The sequence below is a fragment of the Dermacentor albipictus genome, unplaced genomic scaffold (assembly GCF_038994185.2).
Source record: "Dermacentor albipictus isolate Rhodes 1998 colony unplaced genomic scaffold, USDA_Dalb.pri_finalv2 scaffold_108, whole genome shotgun sequence".
NCBI classification, from domain to species: domain Eukaryota; kingdom Metazoa; phylum Arthropoda; class Arachnida; order Ixodida; family Ixodidae; genus Dermacentor; species Dermacentor albipictus.
The window spans coordinates 20,577-32,376 of NW_027225662.1; the positions used below are offsets into that span (position 1 = coordinate 20,577).

The 11,800-nt window shown below is 45.2% G+C and overlaps 1 protein-coding gene and 1 pseudogene across 1 annotated transcript; one reads left to right on the top strand and one right to left on the bottom strand.

Annotated features, from left to right (window-relative positions):
• Positions 1–5,062: 5,062 nt before the first annotated feature.
• On the bottom strand, positions 5,063–5,638 carry LOC139053390 (antifreeze protein Maxi-like; the record flags this gene model as incomplete). Its single annotated transcript, XM_070530403.1, has 1 exon — positions 5,063–5,638. A coding segment is annotated over exon 1 (576 nt), but the record flags the coding sequence as incomplete, so codon positions are not given.
• A 2,705-nt stretch (positions 5,639–8,343) lies between these two features.
• LOC139053391 (uncharacterized) lies at positions 8,344–11,491 on the top strand (annotated as a pseudogene).
• The last annotated feature ends 309 nt before the right edge of the window (positions 11,492–11,800 follow it).

An 11,800-nucleotide genomic window follows, 5' to 3' on the forward strand; every position in this document is an offset into this window, starting at 1 on the left:
CGCTTTGATTAGTTTATTTCAACTTAGAATATCGAATTAATCCGCTAATTTAAACTGTGCCGTAATTGCCTAGATAAAGATATAAAGAAAGCTAGGTGAGAGTATTTTGCAAATTTCTTTGCAACTGCTGCTGGATGCTCTGAAATTATGTGGAAAAGGCTCAACTCTGTATTAAGGCATCATCCGCCTGTCAGTAAAGTTTTTAAATGAGATATTAATTGCATAGAATTATCTGGGAAGCGCCTTGCAGATACATTTAATATATATTTCGCAAGTGCAGGAAATACTCTGATGCTACCAAATGATCTTAGTAATATTCCGGTTATTAGCAACACTATTTTCCTTAAACCTGTGGCTGAAAACGAAGTAAGCCACATAATTAAAAATCTAAACACCAGCAGTGCGAAAGACGGGTTACAGATAAAACCTTTCAAATACGTTGTTGGTATTCTGGCTCCATGCATTGCATATATTTTCAACCTTTGTCTCAGTCAAGCTATTTTTCCCAGTAATATGCAAGAAGCACGATTTAGTGTCCCATTTAAGAAAGGTGATAGAAATGACATGAGCAACCATCGTTCAATATAAGTTCTCCCTATGTTCTCGAAGGAACTTGAAAAAATAATTTTAAATCGGCCTATGTATTTTGAGCAAAAACATGAACTTCTAAATGAATGCCAATTTCGCTTTCGCAAAGGCCTCAGCATGGAGTGTGCCTTACTGGCTCAGAACGAGTAAATTTCAAGGGCAATTGTTGAGGGAAAACTGGTTCTGGGGTTGTTTGTAGATTTTCAAAAGCATTTGATTGTGTCAATCATTCACTTCTCATTAGGAAACTCCTACGGTATGGCTACCGCGGGAAGGCTGCATCCGTCATCACAGGTTATCAAGAACACCGAAAGCAAAGGGTTGGTATTAATGATGAACTCTCTAGTCCACTGCCCGTTTTTTGTGGCGTGCCACAAGGCAGCATTTTGGGCCCTTTCCTCCTTTATTTTATATATTATAATAATGGTATCATTAGTATCAGCATCAAGGCAAACTGTATAATTTGCGCCGATGATACTAGCATATTCTTGATAAGAAAGTCGGCAGATGAATTAGTTGAGGAAGCAAACTTAATCCTACAAAGATTGCGTAAATGGACACGTAAAAAATGTCTTAAAATAAACACAAACAAAACAAAAGGAATAATTTTTCGAGGCAACAATAAAAGCGCAATAGTTAATACGCATACATTGCTAAATTTATCGCCTATCGATATAGCTGCTTTCTTTAAAACTTTAGGTGTTATCTTTCAAGAAAATTTATCTTGGGCCATTCATGTAAATTCCTTGACAACAAAATTATCTCAAGCAATCGGGCTTGTTTACCGTAACCATCATATACTGCCAACAAAAAAAATTATGCTGATTTTCAACACACTGTTTCTTTCTAGTCTAAACTACTGTCACTTAGTTTGGGCTGCTACCACACAGGGAAATTTAGAAAAACTTCATGCACTGCAAAAAAAAAATTCCTACGAATAATAGAAAATGTTCCAAAATATGTTCACACGCGTGAATTGTTTATGAAATACAATGTAATTCCAATTGCTATTAGGCTCGATTATCGACTCTGTAGAGCATACAACCAAGAAATAAAAAAAATGGAGCCAGCTTTCTAGGAACACTATCGGATTTAAAAATCAACATTACAACATATACGACAAGGTCCAGAGAGGTTTGGAAAGTTGAAACCGTTAGAATGACATACGGACAACAAACTGTTCGTAAGAAGCTGCCAAGATTACTGAATAAATTACACAACGAAACCACTGGATCGGAAAATACCTCTTTTAAAGCTCTGTATAGTTATTTCTGCCTGCACCAGATTGTTTCCCTGGCTTTCGCAATTTTTTTCTTATCGAAACCAACTAGTCCCATTGCAGTGCTTACATTCTTGGTTTTTCATTTGTTTAGTTTGTATGAGAAATGTTGTTGTTGCAGCTTGTGTTATGATTATATCTTTCTCACCGCCGTGTTTTTTGAACAGTTGCGATACCGTTGTGTCTATCATTTTTTTTATTCTTATTGGTTTGAGATTTTTTTTACTATGCCCTGTTATAGCACATCTTTTTTTTCCTAATTTGTGTCGCATGGATTGCAATGCTCAATTCTGTGTAAAGGACATTTGTAAACAATGATGTATTGCCTTTGTGTTTGCTAACGCCGCGCAAACGCCAATGCGGGGGCCTGCGGCTTCTTCAAGCTGTCCATGTGCCAGCTTTTTCTGCATGCCACTCGCGCCATGTACTGATGCAAATAAACTTCATTGTCATTGTCATTGTCATCCGGCAAGAGACACGCCAGTGTGAAACAGAACGCCTTCGCGTCTTTGCAGTGCATGCTGCAAACTTTGCCACTCATATACCTGATGCTGAGCGCGTCACAAGTGGCTGTCCAAGACAGTGCCGAGACAAGTGGATAATGCTCGTACGTTCGCTGAAGCAACTAGGCAGCAGGACGCCAACTGCCAGCAGCACGCTGCAGCAGACCTGAAGTTCACGAAACAATTAATAAAAGAATGTTCGTTATCCTTTGTACAGCTTGTGAAGACCTGTGGTTTATGGCGGATGCGCACAGTGCTCCAGCGTGGGGAAGGCAGTGTGTTTAGGGGATATTTCCCGGTCATGAGTCCTTCCACTACATTCGCTCGTGGTAATTCTCGAGGATCCCTGTGCAGTGGTACGGCGCCGTCGGTGACTACCTGCAACCGATTTCTTCATGTACGATAAACAGGCAACAGCTTCTGTGAAAATATGTTTCACTTTCGTGTTCCACCTAATCCTATGAAAAAGCGATCAACTATATTTTTGTTTGCTTTTTTCCGCTTGTATTTCTAATGTCAAACTTGACCTGGCTAGGCTGTTTTAAGCTAGGCTTCTTGCACAGTCGAGATTTTTTGCACATGGCCTCAAAGCGATGCAGATAATTTGTGTAACAATTTATTGATTGTGCTATTTCGCTGGTGGGCTCTCATTCAGGAAAATGCATTGCCAAAACTCTCATATGCAAGATGTAATGTCCACCATCACAGGCAAAAAGCATGCAGCTCATGCTTTTTCACTGTAGCCTAGATGGTGTTTATTGTTCGTGTTGAACTACAATGCATCATGCAGTTGTTTATACTGCAGATCTATGCCGGGAGCAACCGGTGGCTCGAAAAGAAGGAATGGGGCACATTATTTCGGGCCTCAATAGATTTCATGTCTTGCTGCATGGCATATACTGTCTAGTGTATCAACTGAGGAGCCGCGAGGTGACAGGAACACTGTCGCATAAGTCCCGCCAAAAGGGGAGACGGAGCTTAGACTAAATTTAATGCCTGAGAAAGTGGCCTCACAGAAAGGTGTGCAAGGGCCCTATAACGTAAAACTATTCTAATAAGTTTCTATTCAAATCTGCTGAAATCAAACCTGCGTAGCCCCCGACACAAGCGTCGGGCGGCGACCCGCAGCGTTGCCTAAACAGCCCAATGAAACACTCTCTTATTTTATAGGAGGGTAATTTTCTTTGATTTCAAAACGAATACCAGGGCCGACATTGAGCGGTGTTTCGTTTTTAATTGGCTTCTAGGAGGCAATGATCGCGCTCAAGTGGAGAGGGTTTCAATCGTGCTGAGCCAGCTCACTGAAAATAGATAATCGGATGAAAAGGGCTGTGCCCGTGCCTGCGATTGGTCCGCTTTCTCTTACTTAGCTTGCTGTGGCTGGTAAAAAATCGCGGTGGTGAAACCCATGCTCTCCGGCAGGTGCGACTAGCCAATGCCTCAGCAATCGTCGGCAGCCATTTTTATTACTATCGGAGCGGGGTAGCCTTGGGCTATTCGGAAAAAAAATCAATTTTGTTCGGCATATCAATGCATCTTTAACACGTACACGTCGGTTTGACGCGGTAAGTTTTCGCTGTTTTGTGACGTCGCATGACAGGCAGCAGGTGAAGCGGGTGCAGCCTGAAAGCTTTTGACCAAAAGCCGTGGGTAAATTGCGAAGAGGCGCCGAATGTTAAATAACTATTTTTCTTTTGTTAGGTCAAATCTTGCATATTCACTAAGTACACGTCAAATCAGATGGGAAACTATCGCGGTTTTCGTGACGTCGCGTGAGAGACAGGCAAAATGGGGACAGCCGAAATAGGTTTTTGAACAATCGAGGAGGGCTCAATGTGTAATTGGAACAGAAAAGTTTTGAAAGCTTTGCGTTATAGCGCCCTAACATAATGCATTTAGATCTTATACTGTGACCTACACTGAAATGTGTCAATTCAGTCAACTACTGTTTCAACTGAGATGGCCGACTATTGCGCAGTTCATTTATTCAGATTTTTGAACCTTGCGATGTTCATAAATCACAAAAATTCTGTATGCTGGAGTATTGTACCACGAAGCCCCTTGTATGTCTAAAGTTGGCTATGTTTACAATGCTTTGTCAAATAAAGGAGCTTTCTGTGTGTTTAGTTTAGTTCTGCTGATTATCACTCAAGTAAAACCACAGTGCCTGGAACAATTACTATAGCGTCTGCTGTTGAGTGTACGGTCGGGGGTTCAGGGTAGCGGGCGCCTAATGGCCCCAGTAATGACGAATCTGAAATAATGAATTTGCCAGGATGCTATATTCGAAAGGTCCCCAAAAACGCTTGTCATTACATTGCTCCATGCATATACACTTGCGTGCTACCTGGTCATACAATATTTCGTGCATGTCATGGCATCGCTACAGGTAAATGCATGCACAAAATCTACATTATCTGGCAAGATGAACAGAGACACACATCCCTTAAACACTTCGATCATACTCGGTTACTTCGCAACAAACATTGTCTCGAGCTCCAGTGTAGAGATTAAGGGTAGAGCCAGCACCATTTAAAGCTGATTGATGATGGACTATAAGTACATCAAATGAAAATCATGAAGAGTGCATTGCTCTTTAACGCAAATGAACAGTTATATCGATTCCCACAGGTGTGTACGAGATCCACGTAGTACTTTAAAGTGAAGCTTTCTTAGTGAACCTCGCGCTCACTGCGGTGGTGGCGGCTGCTACTGCTGCTGCTGCTGCCGCTGCTGCTTCCGATGCTGCTGCTGACACCGCTGCTTCCGCTGCTGCTTCTGCTGCCGCCACCATAGACGCCGCCGCCACCGCTGCTGCCACCACTGCTGCTGCTGCCACCGCTGCTTCCACTGGTGCTGCTACTATCGCTGCTGCTGCTGCCGCTGCCGCCACTGCTGCTGACACTACCTCCGGTGTTGCAGCTGCTGCTGCCGCCGCCGCCGCCGCAGCTGCTGCTGCTACTGCCGCCGCTGCCGCCGCCGCTGCTGCTGCTGATGTCGTCGCCGCCACTGCTGCTGCTCCTACTGCTTCTCCTGCTGCTGCTACCACTGCCGCCACTGCTACTGGTGCTGCTGCTGCTGCTGCCGCTGTTGGTGCTGCGCACCTGCTACCGCTGCTGCCGCCGGTGCTGCTGCAGCGCAACTGCTGCCGCCACTGCCGCTGCTGCAGCCTCTGCTGCTGCAGCTGTTGCTGGTGCTGCTGTTGCCGCCACTGTTGCGACTGCTGCTGCCGCAGCCGCTGCTGCTGCGTTCTCACTGAATGGATCATACTCGTCTTCGGGCGGCGCTTCCACGTGGACCATCGCATCTGTGCCTCTTTGGAGTGGTTGGGTGCCCCCAAACAAATAGTGCAAAAAGCCAGCTTGCCTCTTTCCACCCCTATAATGCAAGTTGTGTCCATAGGTGCATTGCCGTGTTTGTCGACATGCCACCGAAATTTACTAAAATAGCATAAACACGAGTTTCAACACACGAGCCTTATGCATAGTAACGGAACGCTTCGCTGTATGGATATACATTTCAAGCGCATTTTAAAGAGAGTTTTGAATTCGCTCCTTGCTTTTCACTTCCAGCTTTCTTGTCCATATATACATGGGCAGGAATGTGCCCGAGGAAGGCCAGAAAAAAATGCATGAAGAATGTTCAAAAGCGCATTGCCCAGATGCCGGGTGACTTATGACAGGTTTCATTGTTTGTTTGTGAACTTATTTGCTGACTGGGCTACTTTTTGTGAACAAAAATAATTTCAGGTATTTCCAGAAACAACTATTTTCTGCCAAATAAAACAAGGCTGCGCATGTGCAGGCCTAATGGGCTTAGGCACAAGCTCCAACAAGCCGATAAGAATACAACCCGATATGCTAACAGGCGGATAAGCCAACAAGTGGATAATAAGCCGACATGCCATTGTGCAGGCAAGCCGATATGCGAGATTTCCGCATAGCCAACGGATTGGTAGGCTTTTGCTTTTTTTGATTGGGGTTAGACCCATTAACAAATGTAAAACTTCATCACTCAGCGCAAGACGTGCCTGCATAATTTGGCATTTATTCGAACGTTATTGTTGATATTCTCGGTTGTGCGTCGCTTAGCCGAACCTTGTTTGATGAGATTGCATGCGTAAGACATTTTTATAATAATTTCTGGAAACCACGCTGGCGCCAGCAATTACACTACAACGTTCGATGAGTTGTGTATAGAAGCCAAACCAATTGACCCCAATATCAGATTTTTGGTGATCCTCCACTGGGTTTGATTGTTACTGAACAAGAGCTACTTCCGCCACTTACAGTTTTGCTACTGTGTTACTTAGCCTCACTATCACGTACCACCTGGTGACACCTACCTGGTGGAGGTGATTTGCGTTAATCTACCGGACGCTCCGGACAAGCCATGATCAAAGCCCGGAGCACGAAGACAATACCAACGTTGTCCCGAACCATCGAGATAACCGCAGGCTACATCTGCCCCCGGAACACGGCCTTCTACCAAGAAGATTGAGGCCAAATCAAAAACCCCAATAGCAGCGCCAGCGTCTCCCATCGTGCTGCAACAGCTGTTAACCTTCTGTGGATTATCATTTAAAGAGCCGGATAAGTGCCTCTAAACGTACCAGAGGGTCACTGAATAGAACAACTGGAGGTTCGACCACAAGCGGCGGAATGTGTATTTCGCTTTAGAAGACGTCGCCAGGAAATGGATTGAGAAACGGGAATCGACCCCGACTTCGTGACGCCCAACTGCAGCGGCTTCGTGCAGACAATGTCTTCTGCAAAGACCGAGCCTAAGAGCTAAAGGAAACCCGCGTACAGCTGCAGAACGAGTACGTCGCCATCTTTGAGAAAGAGTTGATTCACCACTTCCGCCGCGCCAACCCAGGTATATCTGAAGGAAAGAAAGTTTCCTTCTAAATGCGGGGTGTGAAAGAACAATTATTCGCCGCATTCATACGCAACCCGCGCAAGAGTCGCGGACGTTGTTTTCGAGACCACAATCATTAAGAGGGTATAGTAGGGTAAATCAGCCAAAAAATTGATTTTTGATTTCATCAATAAAAAAATAATACACATTGTGGGGAGCAAAACAGTGCCGCGGCGAGCGCGTAGGAGCGCTCTAAGCCGTTTAACAATGGCGCCGAAACCACGCCTCCTGTTATCTAAAAATCACAAACGCGAGGGTTTTTTTACATGTTCTTTTCGGTCAATTTTTCAGTGTTTACGTAATGTTCATGATAAATATATTTAGATCGGTTAAGTGCATTAACTTTTTGGCTTGTTTTATAAGTTGCGATTGCAAATTTGTCCACCAGGGATGCTGTCATAGCGAATCGAAGCCCACTGGTTGTTTTTTGTTGTGGGCGCATTTTGCGCGTGTTATTTGACGTTGGATTGCCGGGTATTTTGCCTCATTATGGTAAGAACGGCTTGGAAAAGGACGAGGAAGAGGAAGTTTCGCGGAAACCAATTTACAAGGGAAGAAACGAACGTGGAGCTGGCGAGTCGAAGTGCTAGTTTTTCAAAAATAGGGGGGAGTGTGCCATGTGACACATTCAGCGTAGAAGAGGCTACCACTTCAGCATTTCGGTTCCTTGACATTGAGATCCTTCGAGACTTTCTACGGGAGTCGGCATCATGCAAGAAATGCAGGAAAGGTGAGCTTCAGCTGAACGAACAAATTGATGAGAGGAGTGGACTGGCGTGCACCACGAATGTCTGTTGCGATGAATGCGGTGCGACGAGCTCATTCAAGACATCTGAGCGATCACAAACAGCCATGTTTGAGGTAAATGAACGGTTTGTTTTTGCGCTACGGACATGTGGAAAAGGACTTCTGGCTGGCCGTGTGATATGCGCTGTTATCAACATGCCTCCGCCGCCTACGAAATTTGCGTCGTACACTACGCGCCTACTTCATACAACAGCAACAGTTGCTTCATGAAACATCACCCGGGCCGTTGAGGAGGTGAAGGCTGACATGCATGGCAGTTCCCAACCACAAGAAATTGCTGCTACTGTGGATGGAACCTGGATGAAGAGAGGGCATTCATTCCTGCACGGTGTCGTCACACTCATTTCAGCTGACGCATGCAAGTAGCTAGACTTCGAAGTGGAGACTAAGTTCTGCTATCTGTGTTCGCGACATCTCCACAATGACAGCAGCCAAGACGAGTGCAAAGCAACACACATTGGACCCTCTTGAGGTATGGAAGCTGTGGGTGCTGTGAAGATTTTTGCCTGGTCTGTTGAAAAATACGAAGTGATGTAACCAAATTATTGGTGACGGGGACAGCAAGGCATAGTTTGCCATGAAAGCAGCAAAACCATATAGCAATGTCATTGAAAAGCACGAGTGTGTCAGCCATGTGCAAAAACATATGGGAACCAGGCTTAGAAACCTGAAGACTAGTTTGAAAGGTAAGAAGTTCTCAGATGGACTTCCACTATCTGGGAGAGGCCGTCTCACAGAGAAGGATATTGACTCCTTCCAATTTTACTGTGGCAAGACCATTCGTGAGAACATTAATAGCTTAGAAAGCATTCGAAAGGCCTTGTGGGCACTCTGTTTTTATAAGTTATCCACTTACGAAGAGCCCAACCATGCACTCTGCCCCAAAGGATCGTCATCATGGTGTGGGTACAACCGTGCCCTCAGTGAATACTGAAGCATATTGCCATAAAAACAGCCTGCCAACTGCTGTTTTGGAAGCACTCAAGCCAGTGTTATAGGCTTTATCACCACCAGGCCTTCTCAGCAAGTGTCTCCACTGCAGGACACAAAACATCAACGAGTCAATGGATCAGCTGATTTGAGCCGCTGTCTGAAAGGAACATTTGTTGGCACTGACACTTTCAAACTTGCCACTTTCGATGCTGTGGCGCACTACAATGATGGCAATCAAGCACGAATCGCTGTTTTGGAAAGACTTGGCATCACGCCAGATGTGTTCTATACAGTCAGTCTGAACCGGCTTGACAAGGAGCGTATTGAAAGGGCTGAGTTCCGAAGCTCATCGGAAAGGAAGGGGCATCGCAGAAGAAAGAGAAACATGAAGAAATGCTTTGGGATGACACCAAAAAACCAGAAAGTGTGTGTACTCTGGTGGTGCATTTTGAACTGTTGTAGTGAAAGTGCAAACATAAAAATGCCTTTTCTCATAATCACTTTTTTTCAAATTTTTTGGAACTTCATGTTACTTATCTGGAAAACTATACAGCCGATTACGCTGAAGTTATCGTATATTGTACTCATAACCCTTGCAAGTAATGTGAACGTAAATGTTTGAAAAAATCACTCAGTTTTAATTAAACGAATGATTATTAGAAAGACCCTCCACGGTACGATACATGTGAGGGAAATAATTTTGTTTCTTGTGACGTGAATGCGAGAAAGCATTTTTTGAAAGTTCCAGGTAACCCTCTATTGTACGGAAATATTGTGCAATGTTTCATGGTCATGCTGTTTTTTGTTTCTGACAAAAGTGCACTTTATTTTCCATCATAGCTTAAAATTTGGTTCTCAACTACAAAAAAAACTAAAAAGGGATGCAGTGAAAAAATTACACCAATTAAGGCCAAAACTATTCCTATTAATCATGAAGAATTTCAAGCTAATATATAGAACAGTTGTTGAGATATAATGCCTTGTCCGCTCGATATGCGGACAAGGCATTAGAACCACCGAAAGCTGACCGTAAACTAGACTGAAGTTCAAGCACTCGCTAGCGACGACCTGCCAGCGACCATCCGAGCTGTAGTTTCTGAAGAGCGGCAGAAGCTTTTCTTTTTCAATTCCGAAGCCTCAAGTAGCCTCAATCGCTGACATCTTCAAAATATAGCTTCAATGATCACTTGAGTTCCTAAGGTACAACCACAATCACCGCAGCCGCAATCGGAACCGATGACGTACAACGCCTCTCTCGCCGCCAAGGTTCCCCTCCTCGTCCGCGCCTGGGGCCCGTAACGCCGCAGTTCAGTCGTCCACCACCGCCATCACCAGCACACCTGCCTGCCGCCCAGTGAAGCTACCCGAGGTTTACAGACATTTGGCGTGCCCCCGACCACAGCTCCCACTGCTATCACTGCGGCATAGCCGTGCACGTGTACCGTCGATGCCCATACTGCTAGATGGGCCTACGATGGTTTGTTTTCAACGCACTACGCCTACAGGTTAGCGCGCGGGCACGTGACATCACTGCAGAGATCACCCCAACGCACTGGAGGGCCCGACATCCTTCAAGTTTGCCGTCACAAGGACGCTACCTGTCGCCGCAGCGCCGACCATACACTCACCCAGTCTAGAGCCGGTCGGTCAGCCTATATCCGCAATGTTAAAAGCAACAATCTATAAAGGTGCGGTCACTGCACTTCGAAATACGGAAGATCACCTAGCGGCGACGACGATGGTTCAAGATATATCTCGACGACGTAGCAACGACACGCTGCCATCCCGACGAATCCTGGAAACCAAGAATGCGTCGACGAAAGTCGACGATGTCACGTAATACTCACATGTCAACGCGACGCAGTCATGATTCGATGCCAAGGCCTAATTTAAGAGAGAAACGACAAAAAAAAACAAACACTGACCCGGACGTGCTTCACAAGGGCCACGAAGTCACCACTCTTGAAGGCGCTGTAGCCGACTCTTCCGTCTTCAGTGGATCATTGGCTGCCACACTGAAGAAAGTAACTACTGCAATTGATAGCCCTCAAGTTGGGACAGCTGGAGGACACCTGACAATGCCGACAGGAATCAGCGCAGCAAGAGCTACATTTCGTAACCGGACGTCCCCTGAGGCGTTTGTTGTCCTCCAACAGTGCTAGCAAGACGTAATTCTCGGCATCGACTTCCTTAACACGGTGCAGTCATAAATATGAGGTCAAAATCGGTAACTCTGTCCACAAACCAAGTGATACCACCGAAAATTACTTCCAGTCAGCATGGCTTCAGTGTACTTAAGGAGCAAGACAGCAGCCCGCCTCGCTCTAGCTTCGTTGTTTCCGCGGCACTGAAACACCCGCAGATATACGAGCAATCGAGGGCTGCCGACGCCTACTGCTTGACCGTGAAATCTGCATCGCAAGTGGGATCGCTCGACTGCAAGGAGGAAAAACGGAAGTGATGCCAACAAAATTCAGCCATGAGTTCAAAGCCATCAGCAAGAGCGCGATAATAGCAAATAATGTCAAGAAAACAGTAACTGGTTTGCAATGTAATGTCTCCAGCTTGCTATGTAAAGTCGATGGACGAGAAAACAGAGGTAAAAGAAACAATTTGATTGTATATGGCCTAAATGAACAAGACGGTGAGACAAACGACAGTCTCTTGAAAGTGATATAAAAGGTTGTTTTCACGGAAAGGCTTGGACTAACTATTATTCGCCTAGATAGATGTCACAGGCTAGGAAAGAGAAAAGAAAAAAAAGCACGCC